This window comes from Balaenoptera borealis (assembly GCF_965194805.1).
Source record: "Balaenoptera borealis genome assembly, chromosome: 21".
Taxonomy (NCBI): domain Eukaryota; kingdom Metazoa; phylum Chordata; class Mammalia; order Artiodactyla; family Balaenopteridae; genus Balaenoptera; species Balaenoptera borealis.
In genome coordinates this window covers 17,327,618-17,355,250 of record NC_138880.1, presented here as the reverse complement: position 1 = coordinate 17,355,250, position 27,633 = coordinate 17,327,618, and the positions used below count along the sequence as shown (strand labels likewise).

At 34.1% G+C, this 27,633-nt stretch overlaps 1 protein-coding gene across 1 annotated transcript in view; it reads left to right on the top strand.

Annotated features, from left to right (window-relative positions):
- SGCZ (sarcoglycan zeta) overlaps nucleotides 1-27,633 on the top strand; it is a 929,817-nt gene that overhangs the window by 583,944 nt on the left and 318,240 nt on the right. The window contains exon 2 of the mRNA XM_082375047.1: nucleotides 23,063-23,257. Within this exon, the coding sequence (XP_082231173.1) occupies nucleotides 23,063-23,257 (195 nt within the window). The remainder of the gene's footprint in view (nucleotides 1-23,062; nucleotides 23,258-27,633) is intronic.

Sequence of the window (27,633 nt, the reverse complement as noted above, 5' to 3'; positions counted from 1 at the left end):
TCTTTTCCTCTAATCTTATTAATATTTAGTTATAGTTTATTAGAGAAACTTCTACCTATGACCTTTCAAATTAAAATCAAATAATGGTACTACGTGTAATAATAACATTTACTAAGGTTTTGAGATATACTTCTTCAGTTTTAGAAAAAAGAAATTTGAAGTTTAAAGAGATCAAGTGATTTGTTCAAATTTCCCTGTGAAAGACTGGTCAAGCTAGTCTTGTCTAAAACTCAGTTTTGTTTGATTCCAACTATATTATATGGTTTTTGTCTTCTGACATTATTTATTATTTAATTATATATATAACATAAACCCTATATATAAATTCACAGTATTATCACCCACTTTTCTAAAAATCTTTGTTTAAAATCAGAAGCCACTGAGAAAGATGTGATCCATGATGTAGTCTATAAAATTCACAAGGGAACAGTGGATATCATTTTGAGTCGCTTACAAACTTAGCCAATAAATCTATTTATAACACAACACCTTTGGCAAACCCAAACAGCAAAACTACTTGCTGGATTATTTTAATATTTGTTATTTGGGGCAGGTAAAAAAGAAGACTTTTTTTCCTTGATTCAATTTTATTGATTTACGGCCTACACTTAGGATTCAACATCATTTAAAAATCAGTGACCTAAGACATTACCAAACTGATAGAGATGAAGTATAAGAACTGCTTCCTATTAGAGTGGGAGCATCTATTACATCGATGGCTGCAAGATCTAAGATATGCTTAGATTTTATAAGATTTTAAATCTTATAAATCATTTTATAAGATTTTCACTCTGTTAAAAATTTAATTGAAAAATTTGAACAAGTTGAAGGCATATTTTAAGATGGATTTTGTCACAATTCTAGGTAACTAACAGGCCTACTTTTAATGGTGATTGTCAAAGTGTAACTGATGAATTGCCTGTTTGATGTTTTGAAGTTCTTCTAGATTTATAAACAGAACACAGATCACTTTGGCCTTCCTCCTTACTATTTGCTTTTGCTTGTTTTTGCTTTTTTAACTCCAAATGCAAGTGTAGGTAATTCCATTTTATCATATCCATTCATGTATTTCTTAATGTTTTCTGTTCTATTTTTTTTAATTATAAAATTTTTTTTTTTAAAGGCCATGACATTTCAAAGAACATCTTGCTATACCCTCTGCTAAAGTTTCATTTGAACTCAGTTATCATTTAGAAATCTTCTGAATCTCATAATGAAATGAGAAGTTTTTGTATGACACATAAATGAAATATTTATTACAGATTGCATATATTGTCTTTAATGCGTATGCCTAACTTTAAAAATTGCTTTCTCAAATTTTAACATAAAATAAATAATAAAAATCAAAGTTTGTCTTGTTTTATTCACTTAAGAATTAGGTAAGAATAATTTGCAAATATTTGATATTCTAAATTATGTATTTTAATGAATTTGTTCTACAGGGTATAAGGACCTGAACTTGTATAATCTGTATTTTAAGCAGGTGATTACCATCCTCAAATGACTTTGTCCCATCTAAATATAAACCATTTAGAAATAATATTATACACAATATTTAAAACATAGATATTCAAAAAAGAACTTGCAATGACAAACAGTATTTTTCTAATACAACTGTAGTCATCCCTGGATATGCCTTATTGATCACAGTAATTAGACTTTGTGAGGTGCTTCACTGAGTAACTTTGCTTTGCTTAATGACATCTCACTTTGCATTTATGAGGACTTATTTGGATTTTGTTCTTTGTCTGAGCAACTTGAAATGAAAGCAATCCTGTGGTTAGTTTCACTATTGCATCGTTAGCCAAGGGCGATTTAAATTCTCTTCTTGGAATACTCATGGTTTGCTAGTATATATACAGAATTGACAATCACATGAAACCTTTGCTTTATTTTTAATTAATCCTCTTATCCATTTTGGACAGTAAGCGTTTAATTAATCTTTGTGTATCAGATATATCAAGAATGTATAAGCATTTTTTGTTAAGTATTGAACTAATCTTGTATTATTAATTTCAATTGTAGTTATATTTTCAAGTTCAGAGAATGCACCATATATATTTTTCATAAATGAATAACCTTTGTAGGGTGAGAGTAAAACTTTACAGGTTTCTGAAAGACTCTAAAAGGTTTGTTTTTGCCTTGGTTCCATGTTAACTCTCAACAATTATAGATGTTGAAACCTTTGAGATAATACAATCTGCATAATATGGAAGTCATAATTATTAAAATAGTTGAGTAGCCCTACAATAAAACATGAAAAAAATACTAAAGAGTCTAGGAATATTAACTCATCATTTTCAGAACTAAAAAGATAGAAAAATAGATATTATAAAATGTCATTCATTCAAAGTTTTTGTTAAATATTTGTGTAGCTACAGTTGAAGTTTCAAGATAAGTAAATAAGGTGTGGTACATATATACAATGGAATATTACTCAGCCATAAAAAGGAATGAAATTGGGTCATTTGTAGAGACGTGGACCTAGAGACTGTCATACAGAGTGAAATAAGTCAGAAAGAGAAAAACAAATATTGTATACTAATGCATATATGTGGAATCTAGAAAAATGATATAGATGAACTTATTTGCAAAGCAGAAATAGAGACACAGACGTAGAAAACAAACATATGGATACCAAGCTGGGGGAGGGGGATGGGGTGGATTGGGAGATTGGAATTGACGTATATACACTACTATGTATAAAATAGATAACTAATGAGAACAGACTGTATAGCACAGGGAACTTTACTGAATGCTCTGTGGTGACTTAAATAGGAAGGAAATCCAAGGAAGAAGGGATATATGTATACGTGTGGCTGATTCACTTTTCTGTACAGCAGAAATTAACACAACGTTGTAAAGCAACTATACTCCAATAAAAAAATAATAAAATTTAAAAAATAATACAAATGAAAATGCAAACACTTCTTAAGGTTTTTATGTTTGAGTGGGGAAACTAAAAACTAATGTTTATTGGTAGAGATTATCTAAATTCAGGGGATTACTTAAATATTGACATTTTCAGGATACTTTCATACTTATTTCATGACCTGTAAGCATCCTTACCTTGCAACTCAAGTAAGTTAGAATTTTTCTTACTGTTTCCTGTAGCTCAAGATGGTGGAGAGTATCTGAGCTCAAGATTTATGCAAACTTTTAAGTTACTAATTTAAGACAATTTGCTTGTCAAGTGATTCTGAATAAACTTTCTAACCTCATTTAGTCTGTTTCTTTATGTGAAAATGGGCATAATGAAATTATCTTCTAGGTTATTATAGCATATAATGAATATTGTATGTGAAATTACCTAGCCCAATGCTTACACAGAACATGTGTTTAATAACTGTTTTGCTATCTGCCTCTTTCCCATCCTTTTTTATATATTATGGAATTCTACTGTATTCTTGACATTGTCCTCAGTACTGTGAAAAAAAATTAAATTTATCCTGTCTTTGGCCCTAAACGACCCATAACTCTTTTGTTTTCACTTTTACTATCTTTGCTCAAAATCAATGTACATCAAAACCTAATCTTTTATAATAATCTTGTTTTCATGTATGACCACTTCTCACCTGTCTTCTGTTTCCTTTCCTTTTATTAATGTTGCAACACACTAATTACATCTATCTATTCACTAGCTCAAATTCTTCCAATGTTCTTCATTACACACATATTATTTTTATCATAAAATTAAAATTTTTGCCTAAAATATAAGCCCTCCATGATCTAACCCAAGTCCATATCATAAAAATAAATTCATACTAATTTTCAGCCTACTTCCCACACAACCGTTACCTGCATGTTCCAGCTTCCATCATTTTCTCATGTTGTCTGGGCTTTGGCCTCTAGAGAATCACGTCTTTTCTCCTGACAGTCTATTCAAATTCTACTTGTCTTTCCATGCCCATTTGTAGCCCATCTCCTCCAAGTCAAACACCTAATAATTGTTCTCACTTCTGCCCCATAAATATATGTGGTGTGTAACCCTCATTGTGTGCCCAAATCTACACCTTATATTAACATCTAAATATACAAATAGATTGTAAACTCCTTGAGAAAAAGGACAAGGTCTTATAGTCTTGTGTCCCTAACAGAGTCAGTTTTGGAGAAAACAAGTCCATTATTTAATACCCTGCCCTGTTACAGAAATAATTTAGAAAATCTTACATAGATGTGTACCTTAAAAGGGGAACATAAAAATTTTTAAAAGAAAGAAAATGCCTATATAAATTAAGAGGTAAATTATTTATTGATTGATATAAATTATGATTTATAATTTAAAGTATTTTTGAATGTAAATTACATAATTATTTTGGATATACATTATTTTGGAAAGAAAGATAGAGAATTTGGAGATGATAATTGAATATAGATGATAGGCATGATTATTGATGAATAATTGAAATTTTTCCTCTCTGAAAAATATTAAAGACAAATAATCACAGATTTCTCATCTTTCTGGAATTATTAAAGAGTATGGTGATTTCATGAGAGTTTAATCTTAGTGATAGACTCCAAAATATACGAGTATATTATTGTACATGTATATGTGTCTATGTGCATGTATATATATACATATATACATATATACACACTTCTTTTGTAATAATGTGTATGAAAAGCATTCAGACTAATTAAAGGTTTTTAAGTAGTATGCTCTAACTTTGCTTTTTGTTCACCAATTTCCCTTTGTTATGTTTATTGTAATATTCTCAACTCTTTTCAGAGTGTCCTGGCATAACCGACAGTTTGAAAAGTTGTAGAAAGTGCTTTGCTTTTTGTCTTTAATGAAGAGCAGTAACTCTTGGGGAAGCTATCCAGACTCCAAAGCTACATTATACGAAACATGAGTGATTCTGTTTTGTCTCTGGAAAAACTAGTATAATTCACTCTCTCTCTTCCCCTGAATCTATTACCTCATGCTGTGAGATTTGGAAGTTTATTATGGACTTGGACTCTAATATAGTCTGTCAATAACGTACACTGAGCACTGTGAAAAAAATAGTGACAAATGTATGAGACAACTTATTCCCTAACCTTGGAATTTTACTATTTTAGGAGAAAATCTCACGGGTACCTGTGTCTGTGTGGTGCAGTAGATATGAATCTCAAAAAAGGCATTTACTTTTGAAATTGTAGTGTTAATGTTTGATTACCTTCTTCTTTGAAAGAGAGAAAGGATGGTAAATATGAGCAAATGTGCTGGACTGAGTCAGCCTCCTGCACCATAATCATTCATTGCACTCCTTCCCCCAGAGTCTGGGAGAAGTTCCCTCCATCCATCTCTCCAAGCAGCTACTACAGATTGATCAGAATGGGCACTCGTGATATAACCAATTTGCCATCCCTGTGTTAAACATCTCCTACAGATTGTTTAAACCATTTTTTTGTTTGTGTGAACCATAAAGATAATTATTTACCAATAATTTTTTTCAATATTTTTAAACTTCTATTTTATTCTAGTCCATTTATTGATAAATGTAACTCATTTCTGAGAAATCAATTTGTACTACTTAATTTCTTAATGTTTTCTCTGTATAAATATGTTTTATTTCTACTACTATTCTTCTTTGTCAGTTTATTTATTTACTTATTTATACTACCATTATCCTCTAAATATTTCCATTAAAGTTTTCTTCAGATAATTAGTACAAGAATGATTATAATACACTGAATAAGCTTATAATCTCTTATTTCTAGATTAACTTTTAGTATTTTTGAAGGTTTCTGTCATAAGGACCCTTCCATTTAAAGTATTATTATTTTTTAAACTTCCAAAATGGTTTTCTTGAAACTTGTTCCAATGAGTGAAAAATCATAATTGAAATTAGCCCTTAATTTTATGACCTATTTTAGTACTGATATTCTAAAGTATTTTGATGCATGGGATAATAATTTTATTTTTGAAAATTGTGGCCCTGGACATTCTTTTTCTAATACTTACCCACTTTACAGTTTGGCTGTTCTTGCCTTTCCCTTCCACAGCTTACTGAGTGTTCTGTATTTGTGATTTTTTTTTTTTTAATCAACTCTATCCTTCTCCAGGACCCTTTCTCCACACTGTCTTTCTGTTGGGTAGCAGTAAAACAGGCTATGCATGAGTAAATCTTCAACCCAACAGACCTACAGTACTTCAGAACCACTCATGGTTAACTGCACCTTAAATCACTTCAGTAGACAACAAGAGTACTCAATGGAACAGAAATACTCATCTTAAACTATATCACTCTCTGGCATATATAACATCTGCTTAGACTCAGGGGAACTTACATGGATTTTTTTAGTCTATTTGTCTGTCTAGATGCAGAATTGTACTTAAACTAGATATACAAAAGAAAACCAAGAGAAAAAATGATTATGCATATACACACAAAGTCCACATTTTTTTACATTTCCATATGCCACTCCCTAGCCACTCCATAAGTCTCCACTGATTTCCTTTGCCCAGAAGGCTCATTAATTAAGCTGCCTCAAAACAGCAAATTGGGACAGCTTAACACAACTGATTATATAGGATATAAAGGTTGAAAATAAGTGATTGTTAGAAATCCAATGTTCTCAGAAAATTGTGTATTCTCATAGTGCCATACTTGATACAATTTCCCAAAGGTTTAACTAATCTTAATAATGTAAAGAAGGGGTGGATTAATTCAGTATATACCCAGTGCAAGATCTTGATACTACATTGTTTGATTTTAAAAAATAAGTGTGCAAGGCACACTGCCTAATTAGAAAGAGTGTTAAGGGCAGAGGGACTGCATTGTTGGCTCAGCATGGGGTAAGGAGGGAAGAATGAGAACATGCACTTCTGATTAGGATCTCTGTTTATACATTTGTTCATTTACACGCAGGTAAATTTTTATTTTTATTTTCTAAATACTTAAACATACTTAATACATTCACTCCTTTGTATTTTCATGGGTGGCTCATTTAGTAAAGCACTCCACACTTGAGGTACTTTGGTAACATTGGTTGTTGACATTTTAGCTAATAGTGTATAAATAAAAGATGATGAGCTGGCCTAAGTTCTAAATACTTCCCTTGCTCTTCCTGTTTCTGGGGAGCAAACAGAAATTAATTATTTAAACATTTTCTGTGAGCTTGCTATGTGTAAATGATGATATTGCTAGAGGTGGGGATAAAGGCAAAAAATTATGTCACTGTGGATATTACAAATCTAGATAACTTTTCCAAAATGTGGAGCACGTGCCCTTTTTAGATCCTAAAATAAACAGTAGAATAAGAAAAAAATGATCTATAAAAACCCCACAAATTTTCAATAATATTAATTAAACAGTGATAAATTCACAAATGAGGTATTATTTAGTAAGAATTAAGTTTTGCATATTCTATTTGTACACAGAGAGATAAAGTCTTAATGAATATGCTAGACCCTTACAGAACAGGATTTTTCTTTTACGGGCTAATGAATCCAAATTTTATTCCCTTTTCTTCATCAATCTTTTTGAAGATATTTGCTAAAATTAGAAGTCACTTACTTCCTCATTCATTGCTGAATTTACTAAAATGGCCCTCACTGTGTCTACTAGAATTTATCAAACATTTAAACACTTATACATATTAGTGTTAACTCTAATTAAATTATATTTACTTTTTCTAAATCTCCCAAACTACTTTTGAGAGTAGTGATAATACATAATCTCAGTTGCAGTGAAATTCTAGAATAATACTTTTGATTGGTTATTCAGTCACATGGGCAGAGAAAATGTGACACTACCTGTAGCCAGTGCCCAAGCCTGTGAGGTAGCTGGAAAAAGGGGAGGCAGAGGAGAGCCCATCCCCTGGATCTGGCTGTTCTGCTGAAAACTGGTGGACATGGGAATGCCTCCCTTCCTGGGGTGGGCTGTGGAGGCCTAGGTATGGACTGGGGAAAGTGTGCACACAGGTGGTGGCTAGGGGGAGCTTGACACCTATGTGAGTCACCTAGTGACAATAAATGGTTCTATTTGTCATCAGACCTTTGCCATCTCTCTATCACCAAACTTGCATGTATATTTCCAAAATGTATATTGTTCCCCCAAATTCCACACAAATTTAATAAAATAGGTTTCAGTTGAAGGTGGAGTATAGGAAAGGAAAGGTATACAAGGACTGTGAAAGTCTGTCATAATTTCCCGGATCCCTTGTGTACTGTAGAGTGTACTTTATTGCAGTTCATATCAAGCTCATTATGCTGAAAATAGAAAGAGGAAAGTAAAAATTATTCACTAATAGAAACAGAAAGAAGAAACGTGGTTGCCAGGGACTGAAGGTAGGGGAAGTACAGAGAGGCTGGTAAAAGTGTTAGAAACTTTCAGCTTTAAGATGAATAAGGTCTGAGGAGCTCACATAAAACAGTGGCTATTAGTTGATAACATTGTATTGTATTGTATAGTTGAAATTTGCTAAGAGAATAGATCTTAAATATTATCACACAAAAAAGATAGGTATGTGAAGTGATGGATATGTTAATTAACTAGATGGGAGGAAATCCTTTCACAATGTACACATATATCAAATCACTAGGCTAAACACTCTAAATATCTTACAATTTTACATCAATTATAAATCAATAAAACTGAAATTTTAAAAATCACATTCTTTCGCTCTTTTCCACATTTTTTCAGTGACTATTCATTATTTTAATGGGTCAGGCATGGTTTGGCCCTGGAAATAAATAAGTGAACAGAATATGTTCAATCAGTGAAACATGGCCTATTGGCTAGAAAGGACACATAAAATTTTACCCAATTCATGAAATTCAGATAAAAACATGTATATATTTCATTATTGTGAGCAGATTAGAATGTTGAATGTTGAATATCATTCCAATATATTATTGAGAATGTTTTAATTCTTTTATTTCTTTCTTGTTTGAAAGTACATAAAATAGTTGTAAAGTTAATTTGATAATATCAAAGATAAATAAGATCAGGTAAAAATTGAAATATCTAAGATGTTTCTATACGATAGCAGAAAAATAGTGGTAAGTTGTTTTTGTATATTTATCTATTTTTATTGAGTGGTTACTGAGTCTATATAGCACAATAGGCTTATTTATTCAGTTAATGACTATTTCACAAATGCACTTAGCATGGTTTATAGGCTTTTAGTATTAATTTAGTAATCCAGTCCTCATTTAAATATCTGTTTTGGCAGTTAGAAATCTTAATCTGTAAATAAATGCACCATTTAGATTTGAAACTTTATTTTTAGAAGCATTACTTAAAGATTTTTTTTTTAGTTTTTAATTAATTAATTAATTAATTAATTATTTGGCTGTGTTGGGTCTTCGTTTCTGTGCGTGGGCTTCCTCTAGTTGCAGCAAGTGGGGGCCACTCTTTATCGCAGTGCGCGGGCCTCTCACTATCGTGACCTCTCTTGTTGTGGAGCACAGGCTCCAGACGCGCAGGCTCAGTAGTTGTGGCTCACGGGCCTAGTTGCTCCGCGGCATGTGGGATCTTCCCAGACCAGGGCTCGAACCCGTGTCCCCTGCATTGGCAGGCAGATTCTCAACCACTGCGCCACCAGGGAAGCCCAAGATTTTTAATATAGTAAATCTGAAGTATGTTAAACCTTATTGGTTTCATAGCGTGCTTTCTCGGCGATGACTCTTTACAAGAACGCTCTGGTGGGTCATCTGACGAGCGTGAATGATTCATCATTTTCCACCTTTCGCATCCCTCCTTACATTAAGAAGGCTGCAACACTCTTTTCTTTGTATCACTGAACTCAAATTTAGGGAACGGTGGAGTAATTGCTGAGCAGCCACCGCACTCTTGGTGTATGCATCTACCCATGGTGTGTTTAGAGCACGAAACTTCTTCCACTGAAGTTGGATTCTGTCCAAGGTAATTGCACTGATCTGTGACCTATTGCTCTCTAATCTGTTATGTAAAAAAGACTGTGAAGAACAGGTGCGTGAGAGCATGCCTATGGCTTTAAGCAAGTGCCTTCAGGTCACTGTTTTCAGAGGACTGCTTCCTGGAACCCATCTCAGGGACATAAAATAAGTTCTTAGAATTTAATTAAATCTTAATTTGGCCATTTTTCTTAGGTGTACGTGAATAATAAATGTTCCATTCCTAAGAATTACCTTAGCCACCTTACAGTTAACTCTTACCCCTACTATATATTCCCTCATTCCACTCCACTACACGGCTCCCCTTGTTAGACAGTACCTGGGTCTTCCCTTTTCTTGCTCTGATTACAAATTTCAGTTTTCTTTTCCTTTTAGAAGGCTCAGCTCAGGATAGACTTACTTCACGGAGTAGCAGTAAACAAATTTAACCTCTCACCATTTTTTTCTCATCCTGTTTTTCACTTTACATTTGTCTATATATTTTCAATATATGCTTAAAACAAACCCTAGGCAGATTTTCGTCACTCTCGTTTTACAGGGAAGGTACATAGAGCACAAATATCATGTCCAAGTTCACACATGGAGAGGAGGGCGCTAATAGCTACTTTCCAAACATTAGTCACTTTCTACAAACTTTATGATTTCCCCCATATTTATACAACACATATACCTATATGTAAATAAAGCTATTTTTAAAGGAAATTTTAGACCAGTACGGTAAACTAGAAACCTGTCTCGCCAAAAGACAGCATACTAAAAGATAACTGGAAAGATACAGCCAGTTTCACCTGCTGTAAGGTAGCAGGAAAGATAAATGCAACAAAAACAAAACAAATTTATTATATCCTAACTAGAGACATACTGTTTGACTGAAAACTTCCCCAACAGCTCTTTTTCTGAGGGGAAGGGCTAGAAATTAGTAATTTGCTTACTAGCATAAGAACGACTTTCCACATGATGTGCTAAGAAAGCTTGGAAGCAAATGTAAAAGAGAATAGATTTCTCTTTAGGTGAATCAAAGATGTTTAATGTCATGCTTATTTACTGTCTGAAGTGATTACACTTTTCACAATTTCCTTACCCCCTGTAGTACAGAATCTCACAGTGGGGGAAGCACAGATTACATTCATTTGCCTATTTGTTTATGGATACTAGAGATGGTTTGGTGTATACGTAAATGTATTTTAAATGCTTTGCATGGAGTAGGTGTTCAGTAAATATTTGTTGGGAGAGTAGTGTGACATAATTAAAAAAACCAAAACATCAACAATAACTCCCATATCAATCTCTACACCTGAATCCAAAAATCAATTTCCTGCTCGTCTGTGGGATTTTAAGTATGTTAATTTCAGGGGCTGTAGATTATTAGGTACTAAAATGAGACTTGCAATAGTCAACTTCTGTAGAGTGGTGTTGATGAATACATGAGATAACCTAGGTCAAGGGCTGGCTGAGTACTTAGGCCATAGGCAGCGTGGGGTCCGGCTGAGAAAGTAAGTTCAGGAATCAGAAGGTACGTTTTACATCTCCTGCCTCTAGTAGCTCTTGCCCCTATTTCCTCTGGGAGAAATTTCCTAAATTCTCCAGGCCTCATTTTCTTATCTTATAAAAAAGGGTGGTATAAAAAAGATAAAAATAAAAAAGGGTGATAATAACAGTTTCCCTTGTAGGGTGGTGGTTAGGATTAAATGAGTAACACTTGTTGGACATTACTATCTAGCACATGATAATCTCAATGAGATCATTTTCCTGTTACTATTATTATTGTTAGTTCCCTTTCTTTCCCTCGAATGAAGAATCATTCAGTGTTAAAATATGGTTCTTTTTTCACTGAAAAGGATTCTTTTTCATTTCTTAATAGAAAGTAATTTGGGTGGGTATTATTAAAAATAAACTAACTCATTTCATTTTATTTTCAGATTACATGGAAACATTTAGCTTTCTAGTTTAGGAATATGACCAAACACAAGCTGGGCATAAACACATCTGATAGGCAGCACTGAAGTACTGTTAAAATGCAAAATTCTGCACATGGCACTAGACCATGCATTATTGTAATTTCACCTTAATACTGTATCATGAAAATAATGTAGTGTATGAGTACTTTGTAATTCATCATTAAAGCCATACAATGATTCAAATGAATTAAAATATGTGAATTTTAGCTCTTTTAAATTAGATTTTTTAAGGTGTTTTAAACAAGTGATTTTTATTGTTTCTTTTCCTATTCATTCCAACCTACCTTTTCTAAAGTATACTATGTACTATAAGTAAATAGTATAAATGTATTATAAATATAAATTATACATGTATACCCACACACACACACATATATATACACACACACACATATATCTCAAGGTTCACCTTGGCTACTGATATTTTCAGTTATTCTTAGAACTAGCAATTGACATGTTTTTAAACATTTCTTTTATATTCTTCTATCTGTGAAGTTTCTTGACTGTAAGATGGGTACTTTTAAACTAGCTAAATGCAATTTACAAAGGTCACCAATTTATAATATGGCCATGGCCTTTTCAGATCATCAGGTAGAAGCCTAAATTAAGTATCGTGGCCTGGAATACAGCTCTCCAGATCTTTGGAGAGAATAAAATTATTAAAAATATATAATTTTATATAATGCAATAAGAAAACAAGTGGGAGAATATGGAGTCTGGCCTCTATGTAAGCTTTTCAGAAAGCACTTTGTTTACCACACAGAGAAAGCACAGGGCAGGTCCTACGGGAGCACAACAGCCCGCTGTGTGCAGCCAGCTGGTTTCCTGCCCCGTGGACCAGTGTTCGTGGTGTAAGGGAGTAAAAAATAATTTTCTGTCTACACTTCTGAGTTCTTGGCTGAGACCCTAGTAATAGAGGACAGATTAACAAGAGAGAACCAAACAGATTATTAACATGTATCCCTCATGTATACCTGAGAGATAGCACAGAAAAATAAGTAACCCAAAGAAGTGGCTTAGAATTTAGGCTTAAATGCCATCTTAATAGGGAAAGGGAAGGGGAAAGTAGGCCTCTTAGGGGAGAGTAAAGATTTTTAGGGAAGATGAATGGGCCCTTAGAAGAATAGATGGGAGGTGTGATAGTTTGGACAAAGTGTGTCTGGGTGTGATGTCACCTTCTAGTCTCCTCTCCCATGACAAGACTTAATCTTCCCTGGTTGATGAAACTCCTGGGTGGGGGGGGGGACCTGTGACAACTGAATTTTTGTTTGTCATCTTCACTGCTGCGTCTGTAGCTTCTAGAAAGATGCCTTGTGAGTAGAAAGTGCTAAACTGACTTTTATTTAATATATGAATAAACATGATGGTATTTATGCTTTGGGAATATGTGTTGAGACTAAGCAATAGAGGCAAGAAATAAGTCAGAAGTCGGAAAACTTTAAAATAATCTTGCTATGATAAATCCTAAAACAGAATGCTGACAATAAGGACTGATACAAACAGATATATGTGGAAAATATGAAAAATAAAGAAAGATGGAGCTATATGCTCCCCACCTCCCAAAAAAGAGACATAGGATCTTAGCATCAATAAAATTCTTCGTTTTTTATGTACAGTGACTTAAAATATTGTGCTGTTATCAATAGAATCAGAGACATTGGGACAAATAAATAGCTCAATTGTATATACTTAATTGGATTCAGAAGCTTCCGAATTTAGAGTGCTGGAGATTCAGAACTGGGGCTTATATTTGAAGTTCAAATTAGAGATATGTTTTTAAGGATCATTGTCTCAAGAGGACCCCACTACCATCCCTGAGATATCATCTGATCCATTAAGGACATGAAAAAGCTACAGCTTTCCAATTCACAAATGGAAAAAATAAGTCCACAATTGTATATTATTTTGAATCTCATATAATTCCATTCACTCTCACCATGCTCCCTAAATATGTTTCCAATTGCCTGAATTCTATGCTTTCTAAATATATTCATCCATCCATAGAGTCAGCAAATATTTTTGAGTTATTTAATGAAGGCCATGGATGTAACAGTAATATACTAAATGGCATCTTTATGATTCCTAAAGTGCCCCCTTTTCTGAGTTAATATAAAAATCAATTTGATTTCAGCTGAATCAACAATAAAGTTACCAGTAGAATGCCTAGCATGGAGCAGGTATTCAGTAAAAGTGGGTACTAATCTCAATTTATCATTGATAGCATATCTAGCTCTGTGTTTGGTGCTAGGGTGACTATAAAAGAATTCTAAGCAAAGGCATTCATTGTGAGTGTAAAGCAGGAAAAATAATTTCCCCTCTACCCTTATGCATTCTTGGCTGAGAATCTTATAATAAAAAACAGATTAACAAGAGAAAAAACAAACAGAATTTTATTAAAATGTATCCCTCCCGCATGCCCGAGAGATGCCCAGGGAAAAATGAGTAATTCAAAGAAGTGGCTTAGAATTCAGGCTTAAATACCACCTTAATAGGGAAAGAAGAGGGAAATGTAGGTCTCTTAGGGGAGAGTAAATGACGTTTAGGAAAGATGAATGGGCCCTTAGAAGACTAGATGGGGGGTGTGAATAGTTTGTGACAAAGTGGGCCTTCTCCTCTCGGGTGACACGAGTCAATTTGCCCTGGTTGATGCAACTCCTGGGGAGGGGATTTATGACAACTGAGTTCCTTTTGCTGAATCCATCTACAGGCAGAGACGGGGAGTTCAGAGAAATCCTCTCCCTGTATTTGCTATTTTTCAAGTGCCAATAGCTCAAAAGAATCAATGTGCCAAAGTGGCATATTTTGGGGTGGCATATTCTGCTACCCTTCCTCAGCTAAGACAAGAAACAACAATAAAACAACTGAAAAGAAAAGGAATACAACACACATATCATCACCAAAGCTCCTCAGCTGAGAAGAATAACCAATTAATCTTATTCAGTTTTCTAATACCAGAACTGAAAAGAGCCTGATTTGTGGTGTATAAACTAAAATCAGAGTGCCATCAGTCCATTTCTCTTTCCAATTTTCACCTCTGGTGGACAGGCAGGTTATACTCACAATCTAGGTGTGCCTGACCAAGGTTAGTATGAGTAATGATGGACGAAGCATTCACCTCTTCTCCTAGCCCATGTTCTCCCGAACGGCCCCTACTAAGATTCCACAGAGGGAGAGTCGGAGGATCAGGGACAACCCTCAGGCAACATCTCTCCAGCACTGATGGAGATATCTGTCCACACAGGTCCCACTTCATGATGACTATTCAGGCTTCCTTCTACACCCTTCCTTCATGGCATCAGATGCTGAACTGGTCTGCATTTCCTCTCTGCCACTAACTTGTTATATCAAAAATGGCCCCTATCTTTTCCCCCCACTTTAAAACAAAAATTCAAGAGATTTGAAATCTAATTATTGGCCCAGTGGCTTTGTCTTCATCCAGGTAGTGAACATTTAGTTATGCTGGGGATAAAAACTTGTTTTGACGAGATCATCTGGATCTTTACAAAGTCATCTTTGTTTAATTCATTTAAAGCAGTACATTCTAAATTAAAACATATTCTCCATGAATCTCCTCTTTTCCTCATCTCCAAAACTGAGCTTAACCTCAAGCAGAACACATTTCTTAAGAGCTCATTACACATTAGAGAATTTTACCAAAAAACAGAACAAAACAAAACAAACCCCAAATTTGACTATACTATAAATAATTTAAATTAATGTAGTAAAATGTAACTAAGTTTGTGAAAGTGGGAAAAAAGTGACTTTCAGTAGAATAAGTATTTTGAAATTTGTTTGCAAGATTTTTCACAACCACTGGTGCTTTCCAATTAATCATCAAGGCTGTGGAAGCCATACTGTATCTTTCTTGTTCTCTTGAAGTTTTTCTGCTTGCTGTTAGAACAAAAGCCAATAAGCCTTACTCTTTCTCCTATTCTCTTTCTTACTATTGTCCTTTAAAGATGTTTTCCTGTTGATCCTATTGCTTTAAATATTATGGGCTTTCTGGTTGCCCAGTTAAGCTCTCCAGCCGTGTTTCTGGCAAATTTGTGTTTCCTTAAAGATTTTTCCCTTTCCTCCTGCTGTGCATGTGTAGCAGTGCTTTCCTACGGGCTTCTCATGCTTGCAGTCTTAGTGTGAATGATGCTCACACCACCTATGTTGTTTTTTGTTTTTTTGTTTTTTTTAATTAATTTATTTATTTATTCTTGGCTGCATTGGGTCTTCGTTGCTGCGCCAGGGCTTTCTCTAGTTGCGGTGAGCGGGGGCTACTCTGCATTGCGGTGCACGGGCTTCTCATTGCGGTGGCTTCTCTTGTTGCAGAGCATGGGCTCTAGGCACGTGGGCTTCAGTAATTGTGGCGCGCGGGCTCAGTAGTTGTGGCTCGCAGGCTCTAGAGCACAGGCTCAGTAGTTGCGGTGCACAGGCTTAGTTGCTCCACGGCATGTGGGATATTCCCAGAACAGGGATCGAACCCGTGTCCCCTGCATTGGCAGGTGGATTCTTAACCACTGCGCCACCAGGGAAGTCCCATACCTATGTTGTTTCATCTCTTGGTGATGATACAACTCTGAGTGGGCAAAAGACTTCCCAGCCTCCTTCAAAATCACTTTAATGGCTAAGTTTTTCTGTTAATAGCACATGAGGGGGTCTGAGAATTGAGTGACTTTATTGTTAGGAACCTAAATCTAAGTCTGTGACTGAATAAATGCCAAAAACTGTGATGGAGTTTTCATCCAACTAAATACTGGAAAAGTATTTTCTATGTAAAAGTGCTTCATTTTAGAGTACATGAAATGTACTCTAAATGTATGCAGAATAAGCTCAGAATGATGACTGGGTCATTCTCTGTAAATGTCCACATTTTTCTAAAATTTTTATTCATTTGGGAATGTGTTGCCCTTTTAATGTCTATTCAGGTTTCTTTTTTACTATCAGCCTTGGCTAGAGTCCTCTTCTATTTCATCTCAAGAGGCAGCTCCATTTGACTGAGACATCTTTCATCATTCTTGAAATTCAGTTGCTAGGCTGCTACTTTTCCAGGCTGTAAAATCTGACTACAGCATTTTCCATAAACCAACTGGAAAAAAAATTCATTCCAAATGGACATTTTTCTTAAATAGCAATTTTTAACTGCCATCTTCTTGGAATGTGCCTTTGAGAATTAAGTATCACAGATAGGGAGAAGTTTCACTTGCCATGGTAAGTGGACTTTATTGTTTTCAGTCTCTCTCAACATTAGTAGCTGTTTAGAGACTCATTTTCTGGGAACAGAAAACAAAATGCCTTTCTGCTGTGTAAAGTTAATGCCGTATAATTTGGACACTTCAAGCATCTGGTTTTTTAAGTGATATTTCCAGCATGTCTTTTAAAATGAACTCCAATATAAACACTTATACGGCACTGAAGGAGGGGACCACTAGCTAAAAGGTGGAAGATCAGTTTTTTAAATGAGTATTTTTACTGTTTAAAAGGAAAGGGGAACTTCAGCATTCTACTTTTCTCCTCCCACGTTGCTCTTATGTAAGTCAGTGTAATGTTCATTTGAGAGCAGAGGGCATTGGGGCAGAGAAAGGCTAAGTGGCTTGCCCTAGGATGTACAGAATAGAATGGCCAGACTGGGATTACGCTTGGCATGTAAATCTGAGACTGCACTTAGCTTGCTGTGCCCATTCCTTGTCTGAACAAATAACAGACAATTGTAGTGTTAAATCTAACATGATCAACACTTAATGAGCAGTGACACCAACATGATTTACCATTTCTCCTGGAATCTAAGCTATTCCCAGTGAGGAAGTTAAGGGGTTTTGGAACTGAGATTCAATTTTTATGGTCACAAAGCTGTTGCATATTGCTACTTGAATGTGCCAAATGCTAGCTCTGTAATCAGAAATTAAAAGCAATTTCCCAAATTATCTAGCTTACTTTCCAGGAGACACATGCTTCTCTTTTATATTCATATTTCCCATAACAGGGAACACAGGGAACAGGTCTGAGCAAAACTGAGATTCTTAATTTATATTTTAATTTTAAGGAATGAAATAGCGAGTTAAACAAATAATCTGCTATTTCCTTCCAGTCTGTGTGCTTACATCTCTGTGTTATAGCCAGTATTGATGTGAGTAGTATTACAATAGTGTTAAATATGGTATTTTAAAAACAATTACATCAATTATATGACTTGAAATATAAAATTGGGTTCTCTTTACACCTTTATCATCAGATTGACAATTTAGTGGTAAAATCTGGACCGGAGAGAACAGGTTCTCAATACCTGGGCTTGAACTAACTTTCTAACGTCCTCATGCTTTTGGGCAAAGTCCGAGAGTCCTTTTTCTATTCTTGGTAAAACTCAGATTTAAAAAAGTGATGACTTACAATTCACTTCCATACTTCTCAGTTCTCACTGCCATATTTAAGTTGTTCAAACCCCCTCCCTATTAGGATCATAAGGATACAAACGTGAGTGGGTCACTTGATCATCTTTTCAGACAATATTTCTTCCTTACAAAACATAAAACAGAGCATTCCATTAATAGCTTTTATTTTTACCCTTAATTTAGCCATGGCAATGTAAAACAATTATCTCAGACATTGTAATCTCTTTTAACCTCTTCTTTTCTTCTAGTCTCACAAATATTAAGACATGTCGAATTTTCTTTAGCCTTTCCTGTCTATCTAGAGAGATGCCACGTCTAATTATATTCACAAATGCCCTCCTTTCTCTACTCCCAATTTTAGAAAGTAAATAATAAAACCTTACTGAAAGAGAGGAAAGACTGTGGGGATGGAAAGGAGAAGATGGTACTTATACCCATGAGCATTCTAGGTCTTATATAGTGAAATCCAAATGGAGCAAGTTTGTAGTGATGGAGCCTCTGATTAAGTGGGCTTTGGAGGAGGTGAGTCTCAGTGCCACAGGTCCCAGAGCCAGGCACCTGCAAACTCTAACCACAGTGCAGCTACCTTCAGTTTTGCATATGCTAATGTGAGTCAGAATACTAGTGCATGACTAAGACCAAGAACTCTTCTCATTGGATTATGATCATTATAACCTGTCTACTTTATTCCCACCTTGTAGAGCCCAGCTGCCTGGCTGATCTTCTGTCATTGTCACTAGTTCCTTGGCCACCACACCTCTGAGAAGGCATAACTCATCTCTGTATCCCAGATGTCACCTCGACTATTGGTCTCATATTAAGTAACCTCATTGCTTTACCATTTTCTCTCTCATATCCTTCAGATAAACTCACACTGGTCCCTGATTTAATACTCCAACATCTGACTTCATATTCTCATCTGAAATCCCATTCCTTTGCTCTTCTCTACCCCTCAAAAAATGTCTATACTCTCTCCACTTCCTCATATTTCATTTTCTATTTAGCCCACTCTAATTAGGCCTTCAGATAAATCTTCAAAGATCTCCTTTAACTTTCTTCATAGAAGATTTCCATCATTTTAATTTCATCTTAGGTGTCACTTCCTTTGTGAGGCATTCTCTTTCTACCACTTTCAAAGTAGTTTCCCACGCCCCCATTATATCACCATGCCTATTATCTTCATAGCATCTATCACTATTTAATATTTTATTGCTTATATCATGAATCCATTATATTGTATTTATCATCTTCAGAGCATATCACTATTTGATATGTCATTTTCTATATATTTATACACATAAATTTGTACATTATTGGTTTATTGTGTTTTCCATAACTATGTGAAATTCATGAGTGCAGCAAACTTGAACTCTGCCTGCACATAGTTGTCACTAAAAACATATTTTATCGAATGAAGACTAGAGTCTCAAATACTGTGCCTTGCTCTGAGTATTTATACAAAATACCTAAATAATGATGCCAGGTAGATTGGAATATTTATAACATTACCTTGGCTTTAGTATTTTGTACTGTTGTCCCCTTCTGTGAGGCAGGGGAGTAGTAGCCAATGGACTCTGATGCTTTAGTTAATTTTTCTCCCATTCCATCCAGCTCAGTAGACTTTACCAGAATTCTACAGAGCTAGATTATTAGTGATGAATCATGTTTAGGTCATTGGTGATTAATGAATGATTAATTCATTCTCTTCTATTATTTACACACTAAGTTATTAAATTTACTGAACAAAATAACCCTTTCTGAAAACCAGATTTTCCATACCTTTGGAGAAAAATGTTGAAAAGTTCACAAGGTCTAGAAAGTGCAAAGTCCAAAATTAAATCAGCCCTTCCCTGAATTACAAGAGGATACAAGTAAATGCATTTATCTTAATGTGAATGCTGATAAACATCTGGATCCAAGAAGGCTGAAGACTTCCTCAACCTTAGCTAAGAAAGACTGTGTTTTAGAAGTTATTTGATTCAAACGAATGCTTTTAAACATAAAATCTAGTATGAAATAGAACTGCAAAACTAAGATGAAGGAAGTCCTAATTATTTTAAGTAATAACCAATAATAGGGGTAGTCACAACCTTGAAAACCAAAAGAATTGTAAAGCAATAATTTTGAGAATGTTGAATTTATATTTCTGAAGGAAGTAGAGAGGACTAACCAGAGAGACATCTCAGCACAGTGATATATTCTCTCAGGAAATCTTGGCCATTTCTCTTTCAGGAAGTTTACTTAGCTCTTCTGAGAAAATAAGTATATCTGCAAGTGTATGTTTGTTACAATCCTTTAGAATGACATTAAACACTTAATTAAACAATTTTCTATTTTATTTATGGAATTCTCATAATGCCAGGGGAACCAAGATATTTCAGAATATGTTTAATACTTGAAAATGGGTCAGCATTTAACATTTTAGGCGAAGGTTGTAAAAGTTTCAAATATAGGGTAGTTTGCTTAATCTCTTACAGTTGTATGTTGTTCTTGTTCTTCTCTAGTACTATGAGAGCCCTGTAACCACTGTGAAAGCTTTTGTGATCTTGAAAAACACTCAGGTCTGTGAGACTTAAGAAAGAAGGAAATTTTTAAAGAAAACTCTATAATCTTGTTGTCTTTTTGCAGCTTGGATATTCTAAGGTATTTTGTGATGAACAAGATACATAAAGTAATAATGTTAAACTCATCTTTAAGAAAATATCATTGAATTTCTTGAGGTGGTAAAATAGTTTTAATTAAATAACAGATTTTTTGTTTTCTTGACAACTTTTTGTCTTGGCTTTTTGTTATGCTATTTGCTTTTTCAAATTGTTAGAGGCATTTGATATATTTACTGAATTTCTGATGCTTTACCAAAAAAAATCAATTCTATTGTTGAAAGACCATTTTCTTTGTAATGTGTGTTTGTTTTATTTCAGATACTTATTAAGTTCTCATTTCTTTTCTAAGGCATGTTAATCTCACCTTCATGTCTAAACAGAATTTGTAGAAATAGAATATTCTAAACAGAAAGTTTGCTTTAATATGAGATTAAAGACAATGCATGGTCTGAATAGTCACAGCATTTTACTTGTGACTTCAGATACCAGCTATACCAGGGAAGTTCTCTTCCTTGTCAGCTGGACATAATCAGGTGTCTGGGCTCTTTTGCTCCAGTCTCACATCCATACTCTTCCTCTTTTCAAGAACATGGCTCTTCCTTTTTCTTCGCTTTAATTGTGGTGGTCCTTAGAGTTCCCTTTATCATCTTCCTATAATATATTTTCTACTTTGTAATAATAGCCATTGTCAGAACTATAAAATCTCCACCAGAATCTTCAGGCAAACTAAATTCCCATGGTATTCTGTCACCTGTTATATCACTTTACGTTTTGTAGCAGTTAGTAAGTTACACATCTCCCCTCCAAATTGTAATTAAGGTCTAAAGCTTTTTGGCTACTTTCAAGAAAATATTAAATATTAATTTAAATAATAACAATGACAATAAAGAAAAAGGTAATTTTTTATATTATGAAAGAATTTGTTCTTAATCATCTAATAGTATTAGCTCTTCTAATACATTTAAAATTATAATTTAACATATGAAACTATTTTTATTATATTACATATAATATGTGTCACTCATAAAAAATTGGAGAGATAATATTTAACAGTGCATTAATACAATTTGAAGTTATAGCTCTAAAATAAAAAGAAAAATGGGAGAAAGCCAAATAACTTGGATATTTTGCATTTCTCAGTATATAGTTCAACATTTTATTTAGTGTAGGATTAAGTCAATTAACACCATAAATTAATAATCTTACATTATATATTTTGTACTACTTAACAGGTAATTTTAATTCTTTATTAATGTTTTTATTGTTGCATAATTTATTCAGCATTATTACTGTTGGTGTATTAATTATTAATTGCATGCACAAGAAATCTGAGAAAAACCTAAAAAGAAAAAAAATGAACAATTATTGTTCTATAGAAAATCATATTTTATAAAATTTAAAGTTTCCATCCTTCAGGTAATGAATATATTATTCTGAAAATTGTATACCCAGTACATATTTTTAGGTTTTATCAGATAGTAAATAATGTATTTGCTCTTTGAAAGAACTAATTTAGAACCTAAATTTATATACTACCATAGAATACCATCTCCCCTTTTCCAAAACTGACTTCTGCTGATATCACTGTATTATGTTACAGGATAGTAAATATGCTGTTTGTTCTTTCAGAGATCAATTTTATACTGATAACTCATTGAAACACAACTAAAATAAATAACATTCTAAATAAAAGTTTTAATTAAATAGTTACATCTATGTAATTCTAAATAAAAGTGATTTTCTTTCCATAGGTTTTTGCAAACACACTGACATTTTATTAAAACATATACACTGAGCTCCTTATATCCTGCATTTTTAAAGCCACAAAAATACCTTGTGGTACAGTTGGCTTCTGTCTACTCCAAAGAACAGATGAAGTTCATTCCAAGAGTAGCATGGCTGTGCATACAGTTACTGGGTTTTAGACAAATGGAAGTATTGCTGAGAATCTTCACAGACTCCTGAGAGCAAAGGTCAATGTTAGGGTTGGACAAACCCCACTGAAAATGATACACACCTTAGAGATGTAACAGGTAGTTAAATAGCTTTGAAAAGCAAAACTAGTGATAAGGATTTGAGGGGTTTTATAACATTTCAATTAATTTTAATTAAATAAATTAATTTTAATTACTCATCAATAATTGTGTGAGCACTCACTGACCATTATTCTTAGATATCTTGTGCCTTTTGATTTTAAAAAAATCTTTGGTTTTATTTTTGAATACTTCTTTTCTTTCTTTCTTTTTTTTTTTTTTCCAGATGACACGAGAACAGTACATACTAGCAACACAACAAAATAACCTGCCAAGGGCTGAGAATGCACAACTTTACCCAGTGGGAATTTATGGATGGCGAAAGAGGTGCTTATACTTCTTTGTCCTTCTGCTGTTGGTTACCATGATAGTTAACTTAGCCATGACAATTTGGATATTGAAAGTGATGAACTTCACCGTGGTAAGTACCACCATGATTTTATATCTATTGCCTTTGGTTCAAAGAAGATATAGCTTTATTTTTTTAATTGACAGTTATTCATCTTAATCTTTACATGTTTGTCTTGAAATTTCGAAGACTGTCATATATTATTTTATGACTGCATTCAATAGGTAATCATGATACATATATTTTACTACCTGCCATTTGAGTGTGGGGAACTTAGATCATGAGACAGCACAGCACATTGATTTATTAGGAAGTTAGAAAACTTTTAATCAATAAGCATGAAGCATTGTTTGCTAAACCTGAGAATCTAAAAAATGTGTCTGCTTTTAGAAATGATATTTCATGTTAAAATTAATATAGGAAATCACAAGTTCCTTTGAAATACTTTATACAGAGTATTTACCTCTCTACATTTGCTTTCTATGTAATATACTGCATGATCAAATCTAAACCCTGGAATTTTCCTGGGCTGCATGGAACAATGTCTATAATTGTCATCACATGGTGATCTCATTCTATCAGAGAGCATGGTCATGGTAAATAAAAGATAAACCAGGAATTAAATCTCTATTTTACAAAAATCAATAATTAGCAAAATCATTGTATAATCCATAGATGAATTTTGCTTCAGTTTTTTGACCATGTACAATAAACCTATGAGGATGTCTTATCTGGGAAAAATTAGCTGCTTCAGCAAAGTCTAGTTTAGCCATTTTATATTTACTGGCTAAATTCTTAAATTTCTCTACTCTGTCTTTAAACCATTCTGCCTTTGCTTAGAAACCTCAGATAGCTTCACATCCAAGCAGGTATCTTTCTTTGCTGACCAAATTGCTATTATTCTTTAGAACTCTGCATCCTCAGGGGTGAGTGTAAAGCTGGCTATTTAACTTCACTGATCTTCTGATGTGGGGCTGCCTTTAAAAAAAAAAAAAACAACTCTGCTGTGTATTGATTTAGCAAGAGTCGTTTCTTTCTGACTTCACTAATACCGAATTCTAACTAGAAAATGAGCCCAGCATCTGTCCACAGTGTAGGGCACTGCGGTTGTGTGCAGTAGGAGCCTGGGTGGCAGGTGGCCTAACCTTCCAAAGAGGAAAAACTGTAACTGTGCAAATCATGATAAAGCAGCATATGCTCACGGAGAAAAATGAGCTGAGCAGGGGTTCCATTTTTTCCAATACAGTGCAAATTCTGAAGGGTATTTATTAGAAAAAGAAATGAAAGACAAAGAGAAGATGGGCAGGACTCAATGTGTTCCAGGATTAGAGAAAATAACTGCTTCCTAGACATGGATATACGTTCAGGGTCATTGACCAAGGCCTGTGAGCCTGTGGGGGGCTAGAGGTGGAGCTGGGGGCTACTAGGCAAATGATAGCTTTATGAGACTATGGTAACACATATGAACCATTCCTTTGTCCCAGGAGCTGGCTCATTCCCGTACCCACCACCCCCCAGAAAAAAAAGTCTTGAGAGTATCTGACACAAATGTCATTAATTCTACCTGTAATCTTTTTGTTCTTCTGAGCTCTGCTCCTGTGTTCACTTACTCGTGCCTGCTTCATTTGTGATTTGTGTATCACACAGTAGGGACAATATGTATACCCCTGCAGATTTTTTTATGCTCTCTTAACTATCAGCCAAACTAGCAGTTGCTGACAGCAAGTTCTCCAACATCATTTTTCTAAAAAAATTTTTTTTCTCAAAGAGAAGAAGAGTAGATTTTTCTCCAAGTCTTACAATTTCAAGCATTCTTTTTCCTCTATCAAGAGACATCTTTTAAAAGCTCATGAAAAATAGGATCAACTCTCTCACCTTAGGGAGCCTTGATCCTATCCAGTGACCAGGCCACGGGAATTTTCAGATTAAATGCATGTATGTTTCTGAACCATGTTTAAATTAATTAAGAAAATAGACTTAAATGTGTAATTTCATGGCTGCATGCATCAGCCTCCCATTACCTTGCCCCATGCTGAAGCCAAAGCTGGATAAGCCATTCAGGGAAAATAATTGAACCGTCATCTTTGTCCTCCGGATCCACACAGGCCTCTGGGTCTCTGGTACCTATGGAGCTCTCTAATTTGAACCTCAGCTGGCCAAAATGTAAATGTCAACATGTTCCTTGGGATAATGAAAAGGAATTTATTTCTGTAGGAATCTTGACATTTATTTACTTATTTTATTTTAGGCATATCTTTCTTTTTTTTGTTTTTTAAATCACAATTTTATTTTTTTATAATCAAAATATAAAACTATCCTTCCTTTAGCTATGTAAGCTATTTATATGTACCTGAAATAAATGGAAAGATAAAGTTGTAATTTTTGTATCAAGATAATTTTTATAAGGTAATACCCTTTATATCCATGCAGTGATTCATAATTGTTCAGAAAAATTCCAAATTACTTAAGTAATTGCAGATTTTAGCAGTCCTAAATACTCCACATCAGGTTAAGCTGCATGTACTCGCAAAGTGAAATAATTTGTAATCCTCTTACATTAGAGCAGTAAAAAAAATCAATTTTAGTTTTCACTAGTACATTAGGATTGTATCTATCTCTAGAATGAATACCAAAAACCACTTGCCATACTATAGTGAGAAGTAGTAAATGGTGTGTAAATTGGGGAGTGTTATTGATCTGCACAAAACGTATTTCACTTTCATTACAACTGTTGCCATTCAATACATGGAAATATGTGGCTGTTAACATCTCTTATTTGGGCAAACTTGACATGTTATTGCTCTCAAAATATTGTGTTTTCAGCACAGCAAGTGTAGCTGCCCACCTGTTTTATGATGCTTCTTGGAGTCCATCATTATGACCAGTATTACACATGATCTCTATGGTTGATATGACCTTATTCTCTTTCTCATTTTGTGGGAAATAATATCACTCTGCTATTGAGATATCCAGCAGCAGAGAATCAGGAAAAAGGAAATGACTTTATACCACAGGGTGAAAAACTGAGGGTAGATATAAACAATAATTTCCTGGCCATAAGAGTTGGTAAGTGTAGGCATGAGTTGAAGGGAGAGATTTTGAAACAACATTCTCTCGAGATCAGTATAACCCAATTACATGCTTCTGTTGTTGTTGTTTGGTTGTTTGGTATAATATCTTTGTGATTCAATATAATAGACTAGTCCAGCAGATCTGTCAAACCAGGCATTCTGCTGAGGCAATATTCTTTTCTTCCAGTGCCCATGGTAAGTAAATTAGCTCTATACTTGAAAATTGAAAATGAATATAATAATAAAGTATTCATTTTAGTCATGAGAGTACTAAGTAAAAGTTGGTGGCATCCAACTGCAACTTAATTTGATTAGACATGTTAACAAGCCAGCAAAAGAAAGAATGGAAACTTAAGTGCCATTTATGAAGTGAAGATTGAGAGGAAGGTCATGAATGTTGTGACTGAAAAGTCAAGAGTACCCAGATGTGGATAATAATTGAAACAATCAATTAATTGAATAAATTAGAAAAAAATTCTTAGAGGCTTATATGATGAGTGGGATGAATGTTGGATGAAGGGAAATCCCAGGAGAAGCTGGATTGAATATCTTAGTTTTTAAGGATTGAAAAGGAACTGGGACATTTTTAGTTCAACCATCCACGTATTTCTAGAGTTCACTCTACAACGCTCTCTCCATTTGGTCGCTCAGTATCTGCTTAAATCCTCCTTTGGATGATAAGCAAACCATCCCATTATATCACTGGATAGTTTTGTTGTTATTGATATCTTGGTATCTTGTTGCAATCTTTCTGTATGTTAACTCCAGTCTTAGGATCCTAATTCCATTCTTTCAATCTGACATCAATTTATTAATTAATCAAGACCACAATATGTTCCAGTATACACACATATACATACATATATAAACAAACACACACATGTATACATATATATACACTTATATACTTTTATACATATACACATCAAGTATATATATATATCTTTGATCATATTACATTTTAATGTCTAAAGATCAGAATATGTAAGAGAGATTCTTATGCAATCCCTTTGGTTTCCTTAGTTGCGACTTCCTTTTTTCATTTCGTATTCTCTTTATTACATATTTACAAGTATATGTTTACAAGATGATCAACCCTTTTATGATATCTTTCTGTTTATGGCTGTTGTCTATAGAGTCACTGATACCTTTTATCATACTTTCTTTTCTTTTAGTGTACCTTTCTAAAGTTGAGATTGCACATAATACTATATTTAGCTTTCTGCTTTCTCACTTTTTAAAGCTAAATGTTTTTAAAGTTAATTCAGGGGGAATATGAAATAATATACTTTTTTTGATTCTTAAATCCTGTACTCCTTCTAATACTTTGGTAAATGACACATCACATATCCCCATCTCACACTTGTAACTATTTAT